Source organism: Tinamus guttatus, unplaced genomic scaffold (assembly GCF_059628265.1).
Source record: "Tinamus guttatus ecotype Peru unplaced genomic scaffold, ASM5962826v1 Tinamus_guttatus_pri_ptg000649l, whole genome shotgun sequence".
In the NCBI taxonomy this organism is placed as follows: Eukaryota; Metazoa; Chordata; class Aves; order Tinamiformes; family Tinamidae; genus Tinamus; species Tinamus guttatus.
In genome coordinates this window covers 1,477,205-1,497,621 of record NW_028289183.1, presented here as the reverse complement: position 1 = coordinate 1,497,621, position 20,417 = coordinate 1,477,205, and the positions used below count along the sequence as shown (strand labels likewise).

The following is a 20,417-nucleotide window of genomic DNA, read 5'->3' as shown; positions in this document are numbered from 1 at the left end:
ACAGAAACAAGGCAGAGCATCTCTGGTGGACTCTACCCTAGCACCCTTATTGACCAGCTCTGCCAGTAGCAAGATTTCAGCCTGGACATAGTTTTGTTCTCATACATTAACATGCTCTTAAGTAGCCTTCTGACCACACAATTACCAACACTGCAAACACCTGTTGCTCTCAGTTGCTTCCTGGTAGTGGCAGCAAAACAGAATCTAGAGCCAGAGAGCTGAGGTTTAGGTGTCTTTCTCTGGAGGTGCAGCCTGCTCCCGACACCACAGTTCTGCAAACGCAGGGAGAAGCCAGCAGTCCCATGTTCTGGGCCTGTGTCCAGGGTGCATCAGGGTGCATCAGGGCATGGCGAGGAGAGGCCAGGCCCCTAGTAAATGCCATAGGAGGGCTCCTCGGTATCCCGGTACCTGTCCAGGTACCTCAGGATCTGCCGACGAGGGAACTTTCGCTGCGGAGGATGGTATACGGGCGGCCGCACAAATTCAAACACCGGCTCCTTCATATCTGTAAAGCAGGCAGGGAGAACGTTAGCAGCTTAGATGCCAACCCTGGCCCCTTTCCTCCACTCTCAGGGGTTGCCACGTGCACCCAAGTTAGTGCCTGAGATCAGGGCTGGTTAAGTACATCCCAGTGAAAGTTTCCTTGTTACTATTTTTAAAAGGTTCATTCAGAAGTTGTTTCCTCAAACAGCTGTTAATATGGTGAAGGATGACTCAATAAATCCTTACTTTGTGCTGTAAGAGGTCTAAATTCCCCAGTGACAGCCAGGATCAATGAAGAACCTACAGCAACGGTTCTTTCACTGATCATGCACTTGATGAGCAGCAGCCACGTCCCAACCGCCAAACAGGGCCCCTGCAGCACCCCAGCATGGAGCATTTCTTACTGAGCAGCTGATGAAAGATCTGAGTAACGGAATAGTCCCACTGACACTGGAAAAATGCCAGCCCTGCCGCAGTCATGTGGTCCTGATGCTTCTCATAGAAGTCAAACGTCCTGAAGGTTCTCATCTTGAGACTGTGGCTGCAAACAGGACACAAGCACAAGAGCTGAGAGGAATCTCCTTTCCTGCAGCATCTTGTTAGGCAGCTACTTCCCCATATCACCCCGGAGTTTACAAACAGAACGGGTAAAGGAAGCCACCAAGAGAGATATCCCTGGTTCTTCAGCTCTATACATCTGCCCATGGCAGGGCAAATCACTTTCTTAAAGACCTGCTTTAAGGCAATGACACTTATGGGGCTTGCAGGGCTGGGATTCTAGCTTCAGACAACATGCAAACTGCAAAGCCCTAACAACCCTGCAAGCCAAAAGGAACTGCTCTGCTGCGGTAGCAGTAAGCACACTGTAATAACAAGCATTAACTTCTAATCCAAAGGAAGGGTGAAATGGCCTAGTGAAAGCCTGAATTACCATGGCACTGGTCGAGCATCCTCACTGAAATCTATCGGGCAGTCTTGCTTGAAGAGGAGGAAGACGAAGCGATGGTAACCAGTTCCTCTGGCAGGAAAAGGGGGCAGGTAATGGCAAATCTCCTTTCCCGACTTGATGTCATTGCCTGGGATGTTTGTCCTGAACACAAAGAAGTTGATGTCCCTAAGAAACCATTCATTCCCCTTTAGGATCACGATTTTCACAGAGGATTGCGAGTCACTTTGCATTAGTCTTTGACATGAGCTATGTACCCTGTTTAAGAAATGTGCAGAGTGGAGGCTGATTTTACTGGAAGAAATCACATCCAGTGAATTGAATGTAGAAGAGCAACAGGCTCTCGGAATTACTGCATTTTTATCAGGACCCAGAACACACGGATGTAACAAGTGTGGGGCAGGAGCATGAGAGAGCCAAGGAATCATCCTGGCAACACATCTGTTCCCAAGCACTGTTGGAAGAGTTTCCACCCTCTCATTCTGGGTTTTCTCTGAGCCAAGCAGCACAGAGCTCTGCTGAGCAATACTCACACCAGCCAGTGGAGGTACTCCGAGTCGGTGTCTCTTAAATGTCCGTCTGCAAGTGCAAACAATGGAGAAGGGAGCCTTAGGGACAACATGGTATTTGCATCAGCCTCAAAGCAAGAATGTCCATATTCCCTTGGAATGGAGGAGGGACTTTGAAACATTGCACCGTTTTTCTTGAAACAGAAAAATAACTCATCCTTATAGGACTGAGCTCAAAACGAGGAGTCAAGAACTACAGATGTAATCCCAAGATCATGAGAACTTTCTGGATGACACTGGGTCACAGTTGCTTCATTTCAGCATAACTTGGTTTCCTGGAGTGCTAACCTACCTGCCAGAGAGTCGGCAAAGGGAGAGGGCAATAAAAACAGGCAAGCTATGCTCAGCAAAGAAGAGTTTGGCAGTAAACACAACCCTGGGAACTGCTTCCCCTATGCTGTAACATGGGTCCTGTGCTGTCACTGGCCTGTTTGTCAGCTGGGCAAAATATTGCTGTATGTCCAGAGATTTGGAGAGACTAACATCTTTCCTGCAGGTGTAAATGATTGAGGAACATCTTTCCTGCAGGTGTAAATGATTGAGGTAACACTCAGCAATTTTTGCAAACATCCACTCATCATCTAACAAGTGACACAGGGGCACAGAAGCACTCTTGGAAGACACAACTTTCTTCCAAGGCAAAGAAATTTTAACTCTCTTAACACAATCTCTGAAGCTATTTTCTGGACCTAGAGCTTAGGTGACAGCCCCTACATAGCAGGTATCACATCTTCTCTAACTGTGCAGCTGAAAGAAACAGGAGCTTCCTATCCAAAAGCAGGCTGAAACGGCATGGTTTAAATACAGCTCTTAAAGAACTCACTGCTCACCTGGATTTGTGAGTAACAGAGTCCACAGGGAACCTTTATCTGCCTCATAGAACACTTCGGGGGGACTGGAAGCCTAAATAGGAAATAAAAAGAGAACATAAATTGCTTGGACAGCAGTTTCCATTAAGACCAAGTCACAACTGCAAAGGCAAAGAAGGCAAAGCTGTCATGGGCACAGCCAAGGAGCCACACAGAGCAGACACAGCCATGCCACAGCTACCCAGCTCCACCTGAAGAGCTTGGGGAGCACTAAAAACACCAGTTTGTCAGCAGACAACAAACCCATTGGAAAGTTCTACCCTTATCATGTCTAAGGAACATACATTTGCTGGATCATAGAGGAGATACTCTTGTAAAAGAAATTCCCACCAAAGAATGGTGGCAATCAGGACAAAAAGTGCTTTTCTGCAGCGTCGGGGATGTTTTGAGCTCTTTCCACATACCTCCGATGGAGTCACTATGTTCCCATGATAGACTGGCACAACATGCTCATCTTCCTGGTTGTATCCCACCCTCAGGATAACGCCAGGGGTGAATGTGGCCCCCTTGAACAAGTCACGGAATATCCCGTAGTGCTCTGCCACGCGCTGCTTGTGGTACGGGCCGCAGGTCTTCTCCCATTCAGCTCTGACTTCATCCAGAGGGATCAGCTCTGCAAAAAGAAACAACTGTACAGAGGGACTGCTGGAGAGGGAGTGCCCAGGGCAGAGGAGAGGGCGCACAGACCTGTTCGGAGCCGTGCTGCTCTCTCCATCTCAGCATCCTGGTGGTTCTGCCTGAGAACCCTTTTCCTTTCCTTGAGTTTCTCCATCCGCAGCGGTTTATCACGTGGCAGGCTGATGTCAATCTTGGGCTCTTCACAGAAAGGTGAAAAATCAGGGGTGTCAATAATACACAACCCAAAATACCCAACCCCCAAAACCCTGCAAAAGCCTCTCTGGGGAAACAGGACGCAGTCTACAACCAGAGAGACCTTCCCCAATCTCCAGCAAGGACAGGGCAAGCAGAGCTCCACGCGCGTGTACCTGTCTTGGGGGTCCTGTACTGCTGGTACGTCTTCCACCACCGGGGCTTCCTGCCCTCCTTCTCGGCCAGCCTGAAGTAGCGGGTGAAGCTGCGGTACTTGGGCAGCGCCTCCAGGTTGCTGACATCGATGTCCTCGTTGGGCATGGGCCCCAGCGGGGCCGCGCGCCTGCAGAGCGCGGCTGCGAGTGGCCCCGGTGTGAGAGACACGGCGAGAGACAGGCCCAGGGCAGAGAGACGGGGCCAGGGGAGAGAGACGGGGCCGGGGGAGAGAGACGGGGGCCGGGGGAGAGAGACGGGGGCCGGGGGAGAGAGACGGGGCTCGGCTGAGGCGCCGGGGGGCCAGGACAGGGAGCTGAGCTCCAGGGTGTCACTAACACTGGCGCAGACCGAGTTTTACACCACTTTTTCCTGATTAACCCGCTGCTTCTCTCCATAAGGGGAAGCTCCCCATTTTGTCCTAGCGCCTCGAAGCTTTCGCCGTTTACTCGAGGGGCCCGGGTGTCCGAGACCGGCCGCCGCCTCCCACCAGACACTCGGGAGGGCCCGGGTGTCCGGGCGCCCGCCCCTCCCCGCACCCGGCCCTACGCGGAACGGGGGCGCCCCAAAAGCAGCCGCCTCCCCCAGCCCCGCCACGCGCCCTCGGGGGCCCAGGCCGCCCCCGGCCCGGGTCTCACCGGCGGTGCCGAACGCCCGCCCGCTCCGTACGCCGTACAGCGCCGCGCTCAGCATGGGCGCCGCCATTGCGCGCGCCGCCCCAGCGGAAGGACCCCGTTGCGATAGCGACAGCTGCTGCGCGGGAGGGCCCTGGCGGGAAAGGCCCTCGTTGCCATAGCAACAGAGGCTGTCCGGGGCAGAGCCTGTCAGAAAGGCCCCGTCGCGCCGGGGAGAAGGGCGGCCATGGCGGGTGTTTCTCCAACCCACCCTGCACCTTCACAGCTCCCCTGGGAACACAATTCGCGGTGGTTCCTCCGCCCCCATGTGAGAGCTCGCTGAGAGCAGCCAGGAGGCCACACTCGAGCAGCAGGGCCAGGGCGCGAGCCCTGTGAGCCAGCGCGCAGATGACGCCCCTGAGCCCGGCCACGTGGCGCTCATGGCGAGGGGCTCTCCCCACAGCCTTGGCTTTACACGGGCACAAGCAGCAACGAGGGAAGCGCGAGGATGGGGAGCTCCAACCCCCTCCTCCGTAATGCAGCAGCCCCTCAAAGGCAGAATCATTGCTCCCCCCATGGGGAGAAGAGGCAACACTGGAGACAGCAGAGGTTGCTGGTGGGGGTGAGGGGGGCCATGAAGATTCAAGGCTGTCAAACTTGCTTGAGGCTTTTTTTAAAAGAACAGAAGTTTCTCAGATGAGAACTGGAATTATTTACTGTTTTTTTTTTTTTTTTGCTTTGTTTGTTTATTGTTGTTGTTTTGTTTTTGTGCCATGAGTATGGCACAGCAGCAGCTCCCTCGGGGAGGATGTGGCCTTTGTCTCAGGCCAACAGAGATGAAGTGTTGTAGGACGCCTTCTTCAGGGTCTCCAGGAAGAACTGCTCGTCTTCCAAGAAGTCACGATCCTGAGGAGAGGGGTGTCAGGATGGGAAGGGTGCCACAGGGCACATGGGGTCCTGGGCTGGGGTGTCACTCATGGGCAAGAGGAGTATCCCAAACCCTCCCTCACACAGCAGGCAGGGAGCTGCTTAACCAGGGAGCTTGTCTAGGGGCTCCCCCTCAAAGCCCGTTAGCTCCTGTGACCCATGGAGGGTACCTCAAACAACCTCCTTGCCTGGGGAAGGGCCCAGCAGGGACATGGAAGACTGATGAAGGGAGCTGATGGTCCTTGCTTCTGGTACCTCTGCGTATAGCAGAGGAACAAGCCATTGCCTGCTCTAAGCCCTCCCCACCCCGTGCTCTCTCAGCCCTGGTTTGGCTTCGTGCGGTTGCTCCTTCAGGCTGCTCTGAGACCCACTCCAGCCCCATCTCCGGGCCGCTCACCTGCTGAGCCCTGTGCTTGAGCAGCAGCAGCTTGGCGTAGAGCTCCGACGGGCCTGCCGTGCCCAGGCTGTCCCTGCTGCCGCCTGGGTTGCATCTAGGGAACGCCGTGGTGGGAGTCGGAAAGCCTGGAATGAGAGCTTGAACATGCACCAACGCTGCCATCAGGAAACACGTGGACAGACACATTGGAGCAGCCTTGTTTTGTTGGCTGTGTGCTCCTGCAGTGGGATCCTTCCCAACCTCCCCCAAATGACCTACCCATCCCTTCCCTCCCAGCACCCTGTGCCCCATCCTGGCACTGCCCTGGCTCAGAGAGCTCAACTGCACAACCCTTGAGAGAATGGGGAGGCCAAGGCCAACCCAACCCTGAGGTTTATAGATGAGGCAACTAAAACAGCCCCCAGAAATGTCGTAGCCTTCCTGAGGAGTGAAACGCGAGCATGGTTGCCCTATGGCCACCAGCAGCATGCAGGAGCCCTTACACAGCGTGCTGGAGAGGCCCGTGGTGGCACCGCTGACATCCTGGGCCGTGGCCAGCAGCAGTGCGGGGCTATTGGGCAGCTCCTCACGTAGCTGCTGCAGCTGGCTCCTCTGGAGAGCCACGCTCAGCCGCTCCTGCCCCGGCGCCGGGAGAAAGGGAGAGAGAGAGAGACCCTTGGAAAAGGTTCAGGTCCTTGGCACGGCAGCCCGAGGCTGAGAGGGGAATGTGAAGGGGCTTTGCCTGGTGCAGATGCTGCTCCTGCTGCTTCAGCTGCTCCAGCTGCTGCTGCACCAGCCGCAGTCGGGCCTGGTGCTCGGACTCTACCCTGCGGGCCTCCCGCAGCGCCTGCTCCCCTTCCTCGCACTTCTGTGCCGAGAGCTGCAAGGCAAAAGGGCTGGGGAGGAGCATGGGGGAGACCAGCTGCCCCACACTCCTTAACCCCCTGCTGCGCTTTCCCATGTTCTCTCTGCTGGTACCATCCCAGAAAAAGGTGCCCATCCCCTGTGCCTTTCCTGCTGCAAAACCACCAGGTTTCTACAGGGGAGGAGGGTCATGCAGCCGTTGGCACCATCATCACCCCTGTGGGTACCTCCGTGCCAGCAGGGATCAGAGGTGGAGGTGTCATTGTCACCTGGGACAGCTGGGGATGGCAGCATTGGCCCTAGTCCATAGGGACGCTCGGACACCAGCAAAGTTGGGGTTTCACACCCCTTCCAAGGTGATGGAGCTTAAATCAGGTCTGTCCTGGGCACAACTGTGCCCCCAAAGCCAGGAGGCTCCCGCTTACCTTGCTCATGGTGTCGATCTCCTCCGCGCGCTGCCGCACGCGCAGCGCAGCCCGGTTCACCTTCTCCTTCTCCAGCCGCAGCTCCTGCCAGGCCTGCTCCAGCAGCTCCCTGTCCCTCACCAGCTGCTCCTCCTTGACCTTCAACCCACCAGCCCGGATCTTCAGCTCTGCCTGCTCCTAGGGTGAGCAGCGTTGTGAGAGATGTTACCCGTCCTGGCTGCTATCCCACGTCTTCCCTGGTGATGGGAGGGATCTGTCCCTGCGGAGCTGGCAGGTGCACTGGGGAGCAGAGCGAAGCCACCAGGTATTGCCACGGTGCCCCCGTCGCCTTGGTGGTTACCAGCCTTTGGGCATTCATGGATGTGGCTGTGCCTGGTCTGGCTGCTCAAACTCCTCCCAACCAAGGGGGCAGACCCAGGTGTGACTGATGCTAAAAGACGGACGCATAGACAGGCCCATGAGGCTGCCCTCGGAACAGCCAGTTTCTCACCCCCGAGCCCATGTGATGTCTCTGTTCTAAACCTCTGAAGCCAGGGCTGACTCTCTCCCTACTTTTCTGCAAGCAGGGCCCATGAGGGAGCCCAGCGATAGCGGGTGCTGCGGGCAGGGCTCTGCCGCGGTACCTTGGCGAGGCTCAGGATGGTGCCCTCCCTCTGGGAGTCCCGCTGCAGGGCCAGCTCCATGTCGCGCTCCAGCCGCTCCTTGCTCAGCTGCTGCTGGGTGTGAAACTCGGCCCATTCGGCCGCCAGCTTGCGGCGTTCCTCCGAGCACCTCTGCATCACCGACTTCTGCTCCTCCAGCAACGCGCTCTGGGAGAGTGAGGCAAGAGAGAATGAGAGCCCCAAGCCCCATGGTCACATTGTTTCCTCCTCTAACCCTTCTCTGCTGCTAAATCCCATGCAATGCCTACGGGCTGGTCAAGACGTGAAACCGGGTGTGAGCTCCACATGAAGAACTTGGGCTCCTTGGCCAGCCTGTACAGTGCACACACACAACAGCCTCTTGCACCCGTGCGCCTCATGGTTGGTCTGATCTGTGATTCCCAAATGACCGAGCGTGGGGTTGAGGAGGCAGAGGGTGGAGCAGAGAGGAGGGATGTTCCAGCCCTTTCCTCCACCATGCACCAAAGTGCAGCCCTAGTTGGTCTCTCGAGACGTCTGAGAAGTGCCTGGAGATGTCCGTGTCTCACCTTGGCCCTCTCCAGCTCTGCCCGCTCCATGGAGAGCTGCTGGGTCATGACTCTCCGCTGCTCTTCCAGTGAGCGCTGCAGCGATTCCACCTTGGACTGCTCGGCTGTTGCCCTCCACCGCTCCTGGGTCCAGAGACAGAGGGGACATGGACATAACTCCACGTCAGAGCTGGGATCCTCAGCCTGCCCAAGCTTGCCTGCGTGGAGGATGGTCCTAGAGTGGTCGTAGGGCCAGCGCAGGCAGAAGATACCAGGTGGGCTCACCTGCTCTAGCAACCGAGTCTGCTCGCCCAGCCTTGCCTCCATTTTAGCAATAACCTCCTGGAGTCGGCCCCGCTCTTCCTCCATGTCCCTCTGCTGCTGCAGCAGCCTGTCCTGGAGCACTGCAGGGAGAGAAGGGCTGGGATCTGCGGGCTGACACGAGCTGCAGGACATCCATCCCATCCCACCCCACCTCAACCTTCCCTACGTGCGCCATGGATTACTGCCACCCTCTGCGATGCCAAGCGGAGAACTTCCCTGCCCACAGCACGTTCATGGAAAACCCATGTGCTTTTGCATTCACTGCCTGCTGCACATCCACAGGACATTGCTTTGTTAGGGAGACACCCCAAGGTGTCTCATGGAGGCAGGACTTAGCCATCCTGGGCTCCCTAACCAACCTACCATGGGGGCATCATCCCTAATGCTGATGCCTCACCCAGCCCCAGGTGTCCTCAGGACCTTACACCTCTTTGGCACCAGGCAGACCTACCCTTGAGCTGCTTGTCACGCTGCTGGGCCCCCATGGCCAGCTCCTGGGAGGTGCTGTGGTGTGTGGCCTCTACGCGGTGCGAGAGGTTGTGCAGGTCACTGGAAAACTTCTCCATCTGCTCGATGACACCGTTCAGAGACCTGCAGAGAGGCCACTTGTGGGGAACGCGCTTTGTCCCGCTGCTCTGAGTCTTTCCGTGTTGCAACAAAGTAGAAACAAGATGTTCTGCTCCTTAGGGGAGCGCTGATCGGTTGGAGTTGGTTCGGTGCTGAGGATGTTAGTCCTCGATTGGGGACATGTGTAGTTTCCCTCCTATCTCCCATGAAAGCTGTGAGTGCAAGGGGCAGCAAACGGCTGGAGAGGGCAAGGACCCTGTGGTCTGAGGTCATTTCTTGGTGGAACAGGGAATGCAGTGTCTGGGAATCCATGTGGGGAGACTGCTCAGGCCACGGGTACCTGGTGTGCGAAGTGGCGCTGGTCACTGCGTCGATCTCCTGGTCCTTCAGCCTCTTCAGCCGCTGGAGCTGCTCCTCGTGGTCCTTGCGCATCTCCTGGACGGATGTCCTGCGGGACCCGGGGGGAGTTTGTTTCATCTTTCGCAGGGTCCTCAAGCCACTGCCCGGGTCCTCCGCCGAGACAGAGCCCCCAGGGGTGCCATCACCGTGGCCTCGTGCCCGCTCACCTCTGCAGCTCCTGCAGGCGCTGCAGCTCCTGCGCGCTCTGCTGCTCCAGGGCCCGCAGCTGCTGCTGGTGCCGCTGCAGCAGCTCTGCCTGCGCCCGCTCCGCCGCCTGGCGCTGCGCCGCCAGCTGCGCCACCAGCTGCTCCTTCTCCTGCTGCAGCCGCTCTGCCCGCTGCCCGCACGTCTCCTCCACCACCTTCACCTGGCTCCTGTGAAACCAGGAGGGGCTTCGTGGGGATACCCTGGTGCCCCCCGTCCAGGCAGCATCCAGGACTTTGGGTGCCAGCGTGTGTTGTTGTGGGCATGGGGAAACGGAGGCGCGGGGCAATTTGCTCTCTGCAGCCTGAGCCCTCGTTTCTCACGCTCCCACCTAGGAGGTGCCCTGGTTTGAAGCTTGCTGGCAGTGGGAATTGTCTCTCATCTCTGCCACGTGTGACAGCTTGGGTGAGAGCAGCCCCCCATATCAGCTCTCCCCGGGGCTGCTCTTTACCATCATGAACGTGGCTACGTGCCTGCCTGCCCCAGGGATGGACCTGGGGACCTCTCCCCCATGCTCCCACCCCAGGGAGCACTGGCAGGGAGGTAGGCAAAGACTCAGCATAGGAGAGGGAAGGGAGCCATACTTGTGTGCGCTCTCAAGGAGATCCAAGTCCTCCTGGTGTCGCTGCTGGAGATTCTCCAGCAACACTTTCTGCTGCATCCGCTCCAGTTCCAGTGCCTGGACCTGTGGGACACCCAGGGGAGAAGCTCCTTGTGCTGCATTGGGAACACGTGTCCTCCCATCCAGTCTGGCATGGGGACAGAGTTCCCAAAGCAGGACTCAGCTCCAGGTACCTCTTGCTGAGGAGGTTCCTCCCCTCTCCCCTGGCACTCCGATACCCTTTGGAGCAGAAATGGCTCCTCTCCTCCCACGGCGTTCCACATCCAGGCCCCTGTAACGGGTCTCACCTGTCTCTCCAGCTCTGCCACGCGGGCCTGGGCACTGAGCAGCGCTGCCTGACAGCCCATCCCGTCCTCGGGGAGCTGGAGCATGGGAGCCCCCGGCCCCTTCCCGTGAAACAAGCCCAGGGCCAGCGGCTCGGTCTGTGGGTGGAGAGGACAGAGGTGTTCAGGACCAGCAGCTTTGCAGCATGGCCAGCGAACCCTGTGGGAACACGTGTCCCTCACCTGCGGCTGTGGTGCTGCTGCTGGCACGTGTGTCCGGGGGACGGCAGCCTGTGGAGGTGCAAGGATGTGCTCAGGCTTTGGAGTGAGTCCAGTTCTGCGAGAAGTCTCCTTCTAGCTGGGCAACATCCCAAGCTGCTGTGGTCTCTCTTCTCCTGCCTTTCTCCAACCTTCTCCCAATGCTAAATGGGCCCTAAATGAGTCCACTGCGAGGAGGCCCAGCTAGGCTAGAAACGGAGGCTTGAAGGACCAAGTGTGTGCTGCCTTCTCTTTCAAAGTCTTTGATTCCCCTTCAGTTCCCTAGAAACAACCTTAGGGCATCTTTACCCCAGGATTGAAAGGAAAAGTCGCTCATAAGCTGGAGCCCCTGATGCTTTTTTAATGTAATATATAAATATCCCCAGGGCATTATACAAATGCTGCTCAGGTGATGTTCCTGGTCCTGCACCTCTCCCGGGGAACACGGGCCCAAGAGACCTACCTGAGTGAGCGCGACAGGCCCTGGTGTCTCCTGCTCTCCTGGGAATGAGGCTGTGGAAGCTGGAAAGGCGACATGTCCATGATTCAGACACAGCAGTGGGAACTGGCCAAAGCCTGGGCAGTCTTCGCTTGGCCAAGGGCCACCTTGCTGGTTTCCTTGAGGGAATCCTCTGCCTGTTGCTGCCCAAACCCACTGCCCATGTGAAACGCACCTAGGACGCTGGCGTCTCTGGAGGGATCCTCCTTTCTGGACTCTGTTGGAAGAGCTGGTGCCTTTTCCGGGGTGCTGAGCTGGGGGACAGGGTGGCTGCATGGGCATAGACATGGGTGAAAGATGAACAGCAGTGTCATGGCATGGGGAGATGTTTCCCTGTGTGTTCTGCACATGATATCCTTGAGCCAGGCATTCCCTTGGCTTTCCCATCAGGAGCAGAAAGGGAAGAGCCAGTCCAAAGGGCTAGTGCTTCAAAGCTGCCCTCCCTCCCTGTTATGGAGGTGCCAAGCTGATGTGGTCACTGCTGCCTACCGGCTCTCCCCACTCCCCATCTCACCCGTGCAGCTGCTTTCCCAGGAAGCCCCTCCTGCAGAGGACATCTGAAATTTGAGGATGGTCCTACCTGGAGGTGTCTGCCCTCGCTGCCGTGTCCTGCAGAGCGGCTGCCTGCGGCAGTGCATGGACAACTGGCTGGCTGCAAGAAAGTAATGTGGAAGAGCCGCGGAAGTGATAGGTGACAAGATCGTTTCCCCAGTGCCAGCTGCTCCTTACAGGGTGGCAGCCTCCCACTCAGCTGAGGCAGGATTTTGCCTGCAGACAAAGCTGAGATGCCCCCAAACCCCTGTGCTCTGCGTTCCTCACCACTGCAGACCCCATTTCTCCTGAGCAGCACCAGCCTCAGCTCATGCCCTCCTTGCCCAAAACACCCATCTGGGATTGCATTTTTTTTGTCTACAAATTGCCTTTGAGTCCCAGCTGCATGGCACAGGTTTGACTCTGTGGCTGTGAAAGCCCAGACAGGCAGGAGAGGAGCTGACAAGACTAATTGAAATGAAGGAAAAGGGGCGTTGAGGCAGGGCCACGACAGGCAGTGGGAGCCCCAGCACAGGGGCTGATCCAAGGCAGCCCCACGGCAGTGTGTGCCATCCCTGCTGCAGCCGGGATGAGGGCCCGGAGGGGTGATGGACTCCAGGCTGGAACAGCCAGCACAAACTCTCGTGTTCTTTCCCCAGTATGAGATAAATTCATGCTTAAAATTAATTCCTGTGGGATCCTCAGCAGCTATCTGCGAAGAGGACAGGAGCAGTCATCAATGTGTCTTTACCTGGTGGCCAAGCGGGGATCCAGCCCCTGGCCCAGGGTCTCCGAGGGCTCGTCCCGTCTCTCCTGCTCCTTCGCCTGCGCTTGGGCTCTCTTACGCGCCAAGGCGGCGCTCAGCCAGTTCTCCTCCTCCGGCAGGTTGGCTTTGCCCGTGGGCTGTTCTGTGGCTGGGAGCTGCCCCGCAGGGTCGGGTCGCCCGGCCGTGTTCGGGTGGCTCCCCACAGCACGGGTCTGCACTGGGGATGGCGGGTCTGAGTCCAGAAAATCCTCATCCCTCAAGCCCAGCCAGTCGCCACCAGCCCTGCTGCCCCGCGCGGGGCTCCTGCCGGCTGCAGGAGCGGGGTTGGCAGGAGCATCTGCCTTCGATTCACGGCTGCCCTCAGATGAAAACCTGCTGTGGAGAGAGGGAATCATGAACCTGCCCGAGAGGGAACACCCCAGCTTAGGGACGTGGGGCTGGAGGGACAGACAGACGCGTGGAGCGGTACCTCGCTGGCTGCCGCCGCGGTGGCCGCCCCTCTGGCGCCGAGGCCACCGAGGGCTGGTACGCACCAAAGACAAAATCCTCCTCGTCCCCCGGCTCGTCCTTCTCTGCTCAGACACGTGGCCTCGAGTCAGCACACTACAAAGACACCAGCCCTCGCCCTCCTCCTCCCACCCCTGCGATCCCACTGGGCTCACATGCGCACACCGGCACCTCCGTGGGCCCTCTCACATCCCCAGCCAGGCTCACCTGGCTGCTTCTGGTATTTTGCATCCAGCTTGAACTCCCTGCGCTCCGCTGTGCCCGGCCGCTCCAGGGCTTTGGTTGTGGAGCCCCGTCCCAGTAACTCATCCAGCTTGGAGCGGGCTGGACGGAGCTCATCCCTGTGGGGACACAGCCCGGGGGCGTCTCTCAAGACGCAGCCCTGCCGCAGCCATCCTGCTATCCCAGGCAAAACGAGGCTGCTCTTGTCACTTCTTGGGTTATTGGGTGCGTTAAGCCCTGCCCTGCTCAGAAAACCAGGCAGCACAACCCCATGGCAATGAGTTGCAGAGGGGACGCAGCACAACCGAGCTCCCCAAGGGAAGGCCCCTCTCTCTACCCTGCATTCGTACGGCACCGTTCACAGCAGCTCCTGGCTTGGACCAAGGCCTGCTCAAGAAGTTACAAAGCCCTTTGGGGCCCTCTTTCCAGCCCCCGTGTCCATCGCACGCACACGCCACCCCCTGCTTTGCCCCTGCTGCCATTTTGCAGCCCGGGAACCACTTACTTGTCTCCCTTCCTTGTGTCTCCTTTCGGGCTGTCCCCGAATCCCAGCGCGTCCATCAGGTCGTCGCCGTCGTCCTCGAAGGTGAGTTCCTCCCTCCTGCGCGCGGGGCCCGCGGCGAGCCGGGGCTGCGCTGCCGGGGCCTCTGCGGACGGGATCGAGCTGCCTCGGGGATCACGGGGGCCGCAGCAGCCCTGCCTGCTCCTTTCCCCATGCCATTCACGTGGCGCTTTTAAGCGGCACTGCTTGGTGCTCAGATCCGCTGGGAAGCGGTGGTGCTGCACCCACTGCTGGGACACTGCTGGTGTCACCTGCACCGGCATTTCCAGCTCTGGGGCCTGCCAGCAGCTTTGCAGTCTTGCAAGTTCCCAATCGGCCAAATCCTGCCCTCCCCAAGTCCCCGCACCCTCAAGACATCCTAGTCCCTGCCCCAACCCAGGAGCTGCTGCTTGTGTCCATCTCTGCAGCAGACTGGACTTGCTGGGGCACAGGGAGACCCTCAGGCCCTTCCTGTCAGTGTCCCAGCTGCAGCGATGAGGGGGCCTGGTGCTCATAACAGCCACAGAGCAGCTGGATCCAACCCGGAGGCTGCGCTTTGGTGGGGACTGGCAACATTCTCAGCCACCCCAACGCCAACCCAATAAAGTTGTCCTCCTTTGGCCCCATACAGAACAGTCTGAGTGGACCCAAAGGTAAGACTGGAGCTTTCCCAGAAGGAAAGGTCGCTTCTGTAACCTGCAGCACACTTGCAACATCCAACAGACAGAGAGCTGCCGGATTAGTAACCCCGTTACAAAATGACTCTAAAAATGTTCATACTGGTTAATAAGAGATGGGACTATCTGGTGTTCAGCTGAACAGGCTGGACTCACTCAGACTAATCCAGGCTCCTTATTCATTTAGCCAAGCAGGATGCAGAACATCCCTTCTTACCTTTCTCTTTGCTCAAATCTGGCTTTTTCACAGAGCTGTTTTCAGTGCTGGATGGGATTGGCTTCTTGGGAGCATTTTGTTCCTCATCAGATAAAAGTCCTGCCAAAGGATCATCCAAATCTAGGAATGACCCCACAGGGGAAAGAAAGGAGAATTAAGAAAACAAACAAACAAAAAACGCTCAAACCTCAAAAATCACTTAGTTAAGCACTAACTCCATCATGTGCCCATGGAAACACTGGGTACTGAATCAGCCTTGCCCAGAGATGCAGTGAGAGGGAGACCAACCCCAGTGCTTGTTCTTGAGTCCAAGGTCTGTGGGGCAGCTGGGTTGAGACCGGATCCTCTGGGCACTGCCAGGCAAGTGTCGCAATGGGGCCTCAAGAGTAACTTTGACCTCAGCATCTTCCCCAAGTCCCTCTTTGCTGGAGGCTCTTACCCCTAACACCAAGAGCCATGGATGCCCTCGAGTCTCTGAACCTCACGCACTCGACAGTTGCATTTCTATGGGATTGGATTTGAACTAGTGTTGACGGGGTGGAAGCCTCTGTATCTCGTTGACCATCCAAGCCCTCAGTTCATGTGAGAGACGAACGGCAGGGCCAGAGTCGCAGCTGCCCCAGATGTCTGGGTTGGACCTGGCCCAGGAACCTACCTTCAAAGTTAAATTTCTTGTAGGGCCGGGGAGCGGGGGGAGACGAGGGCGGCTTTTTCTCCATCACAGGTGCAGAATCTCCTGGAAAGAGGACTGTGCTCAGAGACAGAGCTGCACCGTCCTCCCGCCACCCACGAGCTGTGACACAAAGTCCCGTGAAGCCCTGGGAGCTGCAGGTCTCAGGAGGGGCTTCCTTGCAAGCAGGAAAGGAGAAGAGCAGGACAGGTGACAGGCTACCCTTAAATACTACCTAATGCTTTCGAATTGAATACAACTCTGTCTGTGATAGTACCCAAAAGGGATCAGGAAAAGGATTTTAGGGAACAAAACCCCTCCTTGCTCCCTGTCTCAGATGAAAACGTTTCATGCTTGCTTGCAGTCAGAACCTCCTTCTTACCTTTCTTGGGAGCCGGCAGCTTCCCTGCAGGTTTTCCTGCTCTGCCCGCAGGGTCGTGCTTCTCAGGGTCTTTCACATTCATTTCTCCCAGCCCTGAACGGGGTTTTGATATTCCCAGGAGATCTGCTTCCATGTCATCCATGTCCTGGAAAGCAACAGGACGCGGATGGGAGCAGGGGGACACTGTCACCATCCCAGGGCCACTTCCCTGCCCTCACCCACCCACATCCGCAGTGCGCCGAGCTCGCAGGGGCTGCCGTGGTGGGTACATGCTCTTACCTTCAGGGTCTGCAGCACAGCCTGTGGGTCGGCATCTGAGACATCGGACCCCTGTGTGGCAGCACGGGCAGAGGTCATGCAGATGGATGGAGAGGCTTCGGACGTGTTTGATAGCACCTTCCCTGCCTTCGTCCCAACCCACCCCGGGCACCTGGAAGTCCTTCTGCCACCTTCCCCCTGTTTCCCTGTCCCATCTCCTGAGCCCGCTGGGGTGGTTGGAACCCCCAGACTCCCTCCCAAAATTTGGGCTCACCTCTGCAGTTTCGATGTCCTCAGCAGGGAGTTTGCTGAAGAAATCCTCCTCCAGGAAGGACCTGTGACATGGGCCGGGGTTGGGAACGCCGCACTGACGCGTTACGAAGTGCGGGGAGATGCCAGCCCTGGCCAGAACTCGGCTGTGTGCCATCCTGGGAGCAGCAGTCACCCAGGGCCGATGGGCCAGGCCGGGCAAGGGACATGGTGGGGACCACACAGCCACCCCAGGGCACCCATGAGCACAGCATGGGGACACGCACCCACGTGGCAGGGTGAGAACAGCGTCAGGGAAATGACACTCAGGCTGGGACTGTTATACTTAAGTGAAAAACCATGAAAAAGAATATTTATAGAGGACTTGCCAAGGATGGCAGAGGGCCGAAGGACTTGGGGAGCCCAGGCAGCTCCCCAAGGAAGGAGGACGTGTTTGGGAGCTACTCACTTCTTGCTGGCTCTGCTGGTGCTGCCCCCGGCTGCCTGGGATGCTCTGGCAGCTTTAGCTGGGGTTTCATCTGGAAACAAAGCAGGGAGCGGTTAAGACACTGGCCACAAACATATTCCTGACCTAAGCGCTCCAAAGTGGGATTTGCCATCTCCTTACGAACCTGAGCAGCCTTTAACTGTTGGATGAACCTTGTGTTGACCACCCCAACCTGATGCCCAACCTGCTCAACAACCTTTTGGATGCTGGGGAGTGCGCTCTGCTCCCTGCTTCATCCCCCCTCACTACGGGAGCCTGTTTCACTTTGAATGGGCCAAAAGGGAAGGGGCTGCTTGTCCCATCCATCCCAGGGGGATATGACCATGGAAGCCCCGTGTCAGGAGGAGCTTGTTCAGAAGGAAGGACCCGCAGGCTGGCACCGCAGAGCCGCTGGGCAGGGCATTGTGCATGCAGGGACGCTGCATGGAAGGTGCCTTTTACCATCATAGCCAAGGAGGTCACCCAGCACGTCATCGACGGAGCCTGCAATGAGACAGAGCAAAGGAGCTGGGGCTGCTGGCCAGGAAGCCCCTGCGTCAGCCACGACTTGCTCTTCTGAGATCTGCCACGCGCCGGGTTTGGTCTGCGGCGCCGTGGGTACCCTAAGGGCTCTGCTGCAGTATGAGGGGCTGCAAGAGGCTGACGGCCTCTACGCAAGGCACTAGGGTGGGGGGAAACCAAAACAGGATTCAGGAAAGCCCCTAAAACCAGACCCCGATAAGCAAACCCGCGGGGTCTGGAGTGCAGGGAAGCGGTGCTGGATCAGGAGTGACACAATGAGCTCAATGGTAGCACCGAACCAAGGGTCCCGATGCGATTCGGGAGCCAGGACCGCAGCGACCCCCATGTCCCTCTCCGCTCTGTCCCCGCAGTGGATCCCAGCGCGTGAGGGCACCCACCTCTTAAACTTCGCCTGGATTTTGCAGCCTGTGGAGGAAGATAACGTGCCTTGTTACAAAGGGAAGGCCCCTTGCCGGGGGGACAGGCAACGACTCGTCCGCGCTGCCGGAGCTGCGCGGCCCTGGAGCACCCGCACAGGCTGCACTCACCATCAGAGGCCTCCAGGCCTCCCTGCGTTCCGGCCGGGAGCTGCTCCGGGCTCTGCTGCGCGCAGGGGGTTAACGGGAACCTCCTACTCGCCGTGTTTCCGATTCGCTGCTGCCGCCAGCGCCGCTGTGGAAGAGATTTCCCTTTCCTGTGCAGCCGCCCGCGCCGCCTCGCGCCCAGACGAAGCTCTGGATGAGCCCTGAAAACCTCCTCCCGGCCCTCCAAGGGCCCGGAGCACTGGCAGCAACTCGCACTGGGAGCCAGAGGATCCAAGTGGGGCTGGTACCCCCAGCCCTGCCCCGTGCACCAACCTCCAGGCTGGAGCCACAGGGCAAGAGAAGGAAACTTCCCGTCTTGGAGCCAGAGCGCGGGGAGGACCCCAAAGCTGTGGACAGAGGCTGCCCCCAGTGCTGAGGGCTGCGGGTGCCCGGGGCTGGGAGCAGCCGCTCCCGGGGATCCCTGTCCCCCCCAACTCGGCTGCCTGTCCCCACTTCAGTGCTCCGCAGCGCGTTGCCGTGGCGCCAGCGCGGCCTGCGGCAGCCGCGAGCCCCGAGCGCCACGTCCGCCACAGCCCGGGGCAGCCCTAACCCCAGACACACCAGCTGTGTGGGTGCAGGGAGATGGAGGCTGTGGCTCTCCCTGCTGCCAGAGGACAGGCCTGTCCCTGCTCCCAGCCCAGGGACACACAGGTGGCCCCAAGGAAAGGAGGGGAAACTACCGCTCCCAGCGGGGACCCGGCGCCGCTGCTGCTCCTGCCACCGGATTCTGCTGAACTGGGAGCTTCTGGAGGCTGGGAAGGAAGGAGTGAGGGGAGGAAGGAAAGCAGGAAGGGAGGGAGGCAGCAACTGTGAGAAGCAGCCGGGAAGCAAAGTGCCACCCCATGGGGTCAGAAAATGGTGGGTGGCCCCCAACTACTGCTCATGGCTGCAGCTTCAGTCACTCCAGCAGCAGCTCCTCCCTTGAGTGAAAATAAAGGAGCAATTCCCTGCTGCAACTCATGTTCAGGCCATGCAGAAGCCAGTCCAAACACCCCGTTGGACCACGTTGTGCTTTTTTGGGAACATGGCTCATTAGCAGCCAGCTGAGGGGAAAAAAAGTACTATTGCCTAAATGCCCATATAACAATGAAGTAGAGAATTTGCAGAACTTTGGAAAAAATAACAAGAGGAGAGAAACAAATTTAAGAAATGGCTTTTAGTGCCAAAAGCAGTGTCATTAAATCTTTGCTATCAGCAGTGATTAGCTTTCGCTGGCTTGTAAACAATAGTACAGCGTAAGTGTGTCTCTGGGAGCTTTGCTCTCTATCAGTTTTATTTTTTGGGGCTGTGAGAAGCACTAAAGGCAAGAATAACTTCTAACTGCCCTAGAGCCCCGTGCAAAGCCAAGCCAGAAAGGTCACACTAGCAATAAACCAAAGAGAACCCAACTCATTCAATGGGGAATTCCTTCAAGGATTTTCACAAAGCCTGGCAGGAAAAATAAAACCTTCCATTTCCTTACACACTGGGTTGAGAGCAGCAGTTAAAAAAAAAAAAAAGGAAGAAAAAGGACATTTCATCTGAAAACACATTATTGTAGTTTATTAAATCTGTACATACATTTTGCTAGTACTGTTTTCATTAACATACTTTAACCTTTTCCTGCTCATTCTCCATAGGCCCTCCGCAGGTGAGCAGTCTGCTCTACCAGGCAAGTGGAAGGCAGAGCCATTTACCTCCTTGGTATCCTGCAGAGCAGCGTTGCCCTTCAACCTGGAAAACTCAGCAGCCAAAAGGCAAATTTGATTTTTATTTATTTACTTTTAATTAAAATTAAGCATTTCTGTTCAGCTACCACGCATGGAGCCAAACATTCTGTTTAGAAGATTGTTAGTCCTAGAAAATTCTGCTATGAAAACATGATCCGAAGTTAAGAGACATAACAGATACCAAAGCTGTCAGAGAAAAAGCTTCTTGTACATTGTCTCATAGCTGAAGGATTTCGGCTTATGTCGAAGCTCTTTACTAATTTAAACTCAAAATTGATCTTCATCTGATGTAATTCATCTGCTACTGGACAAAGCTATTAGTGCTGAGAAAAACAGCAGTGATTTTGTTTAGTGATTTCACTAGGTATCAGGAGGTCATGTTAAAAACTACATTTTTAAACTGTTCATCTAGACAGTATTGTGCAAATCAGTATAAAAACGATTTTAAGCTGATCAGAGAAAGCTCATTGGAAATACATGGGTGGGAAAAAAAGATACAGACACTTAATTTTGGATTCACTTGAAGAGTGCCTTTAAAAAAGGAGATCCACAAGAACATCCCAGAACAACCTGAATTTCTGCCCTCAAATATTGACTTCAACAATACAAATCTAATTTGCAGTTTCTACAACTGATTTTTTTTTCCCCCCACATCAAATGACAATAACTAGCATTTGTAAAGTGCTTTGAGATAG

General features: G+C 56.8%; 2 protein-coding genes across 2 annotated transcripts; both read right to left on the bottom strand.

Moving 5' to 3' along the window:
- Positions 1 to 339: 339 nt before the first annotated feature.
- Positions 340 to 4,638, bottom strand: MRPL38 (mitochondrial ribosomal protein L38). The gene is made up of 9 exons (XM_010218901.2): positions 4,529 to 4,638; positions 3,854 to 4,033; positions 3,555 to 3,683; positions 3,272 to 3,480; positions 2,829 to 2,901; positions 1,963 to 2,008; positions 1,415 to 1,573; positions 888 to 1,024; positions 340 to 505 (listed from the first exon to the last, which is right to left on the bottom strand). Exons 1-9 carry the CDS (start codon positions 4,593 to 4,595, stop codon positions 369 to 371), a joined length of 1,137 nt encoding a protein of 378 aa, XP_010217203.2. The 5' UTR covers positions 4,596 to 4,638; the 3' UTR covers positions 340 to 368.
- Positions 4,639 to 5,281: 643 nt separating this feature from the next.
- FBF1 (Fas binding factor 1) lies at positions 5,282 to 17,040 on the bottom strand. The gene is made up of 28 exons (XM_088535860.1): positions 17,013 to 17,040; positions 16,890 to 16,959; positions 16,446 to 16,506; positions 16,193 to 16,243; positions 15,914 to 16,058; positions 15,517 to 15,597; positions 14,862 to 14,981; positions 13,932 to 14,073; positions 13,412 to 13,545; positions 13,167 to 13,269; positions 12,683 to 13,072; positions 11,981 to 12,052; positions 11,576 to 11,670; positions 11,365 to 11,423; positions 10,887 to 10,934; positions 10,668 to 10,802; positions 10,343 to 10,443; positions 9,722 to 9,928; positions 9,496 to 9,603; positions 9,040 to 9,179; positions 8,550 to 8,668; positions 8,286 to 8,408; positions 7,720 to 7,905; positions 7,097 to 7,273; positions 6,550 to 6,687; positions 6,311 to 6,443; positions 5,829 to 5,965; positions 5,282 to 5,410 (listed from the first exon to the last, which is right to left on the bottom strand). Exons 1-28 carry the CDS (start codon positions 17,038 to 17,040, stop codon positions 5,327 to 5,329), a joined length of 3,387 nt encoding a protein of 1,128 aa, XP_088391986.1. The 3' UTR covers positions 5,282 to 5,326.
- Positions 17,041 to 20,417: the final 3,377 nt, after the last annotated feature.

Bases quoted from the DNA above. Each gene is read 5' to 3' on its own strand.
- MRPL38 (XM_010218901.2), bottom strand. From the start codon at position 4,595: ATGGCGGCGCCCATGCTGAGCGCGGCGCTGTACGGCGTACGGAGCGGG. The intron at 4,034-4,528 runs GTGAGACCCGGG...GGCCACTCGCAG, and splicing joins GCGGGCGTTCGGCACCGCCG to CCGCGCTCTGCAGGCGCGCG. The intron at 2,902-3,271 runs GTATGTGGAAAG...TTTCCTATTTAG, and splicing joins ACATAGTGACTCCATCGGAG to GCTTCCAGTCCCCCCGAAGT.
- FBF1 (XM_088535860.1), bottom strand. From the start codon at position 17,040: ATGGCAAATCCCACTTTGGAGCGCTTAG. The intron at 14,074-14,861 runs GTAAGAAGGGAT...TCCCGTCCGCAG, and splicing joins AGATTTGAGCAAAGAGAAAG to AGGCCCCGGCAGCGCAGCCC. The intron at 11,671-11,980 runs GTAGGACCATCC...ATGCCCATGCAG, and splicing joins GCGAGGGCAGACACCTCCAG to CCACCCTGTCCCCCAGCTCA.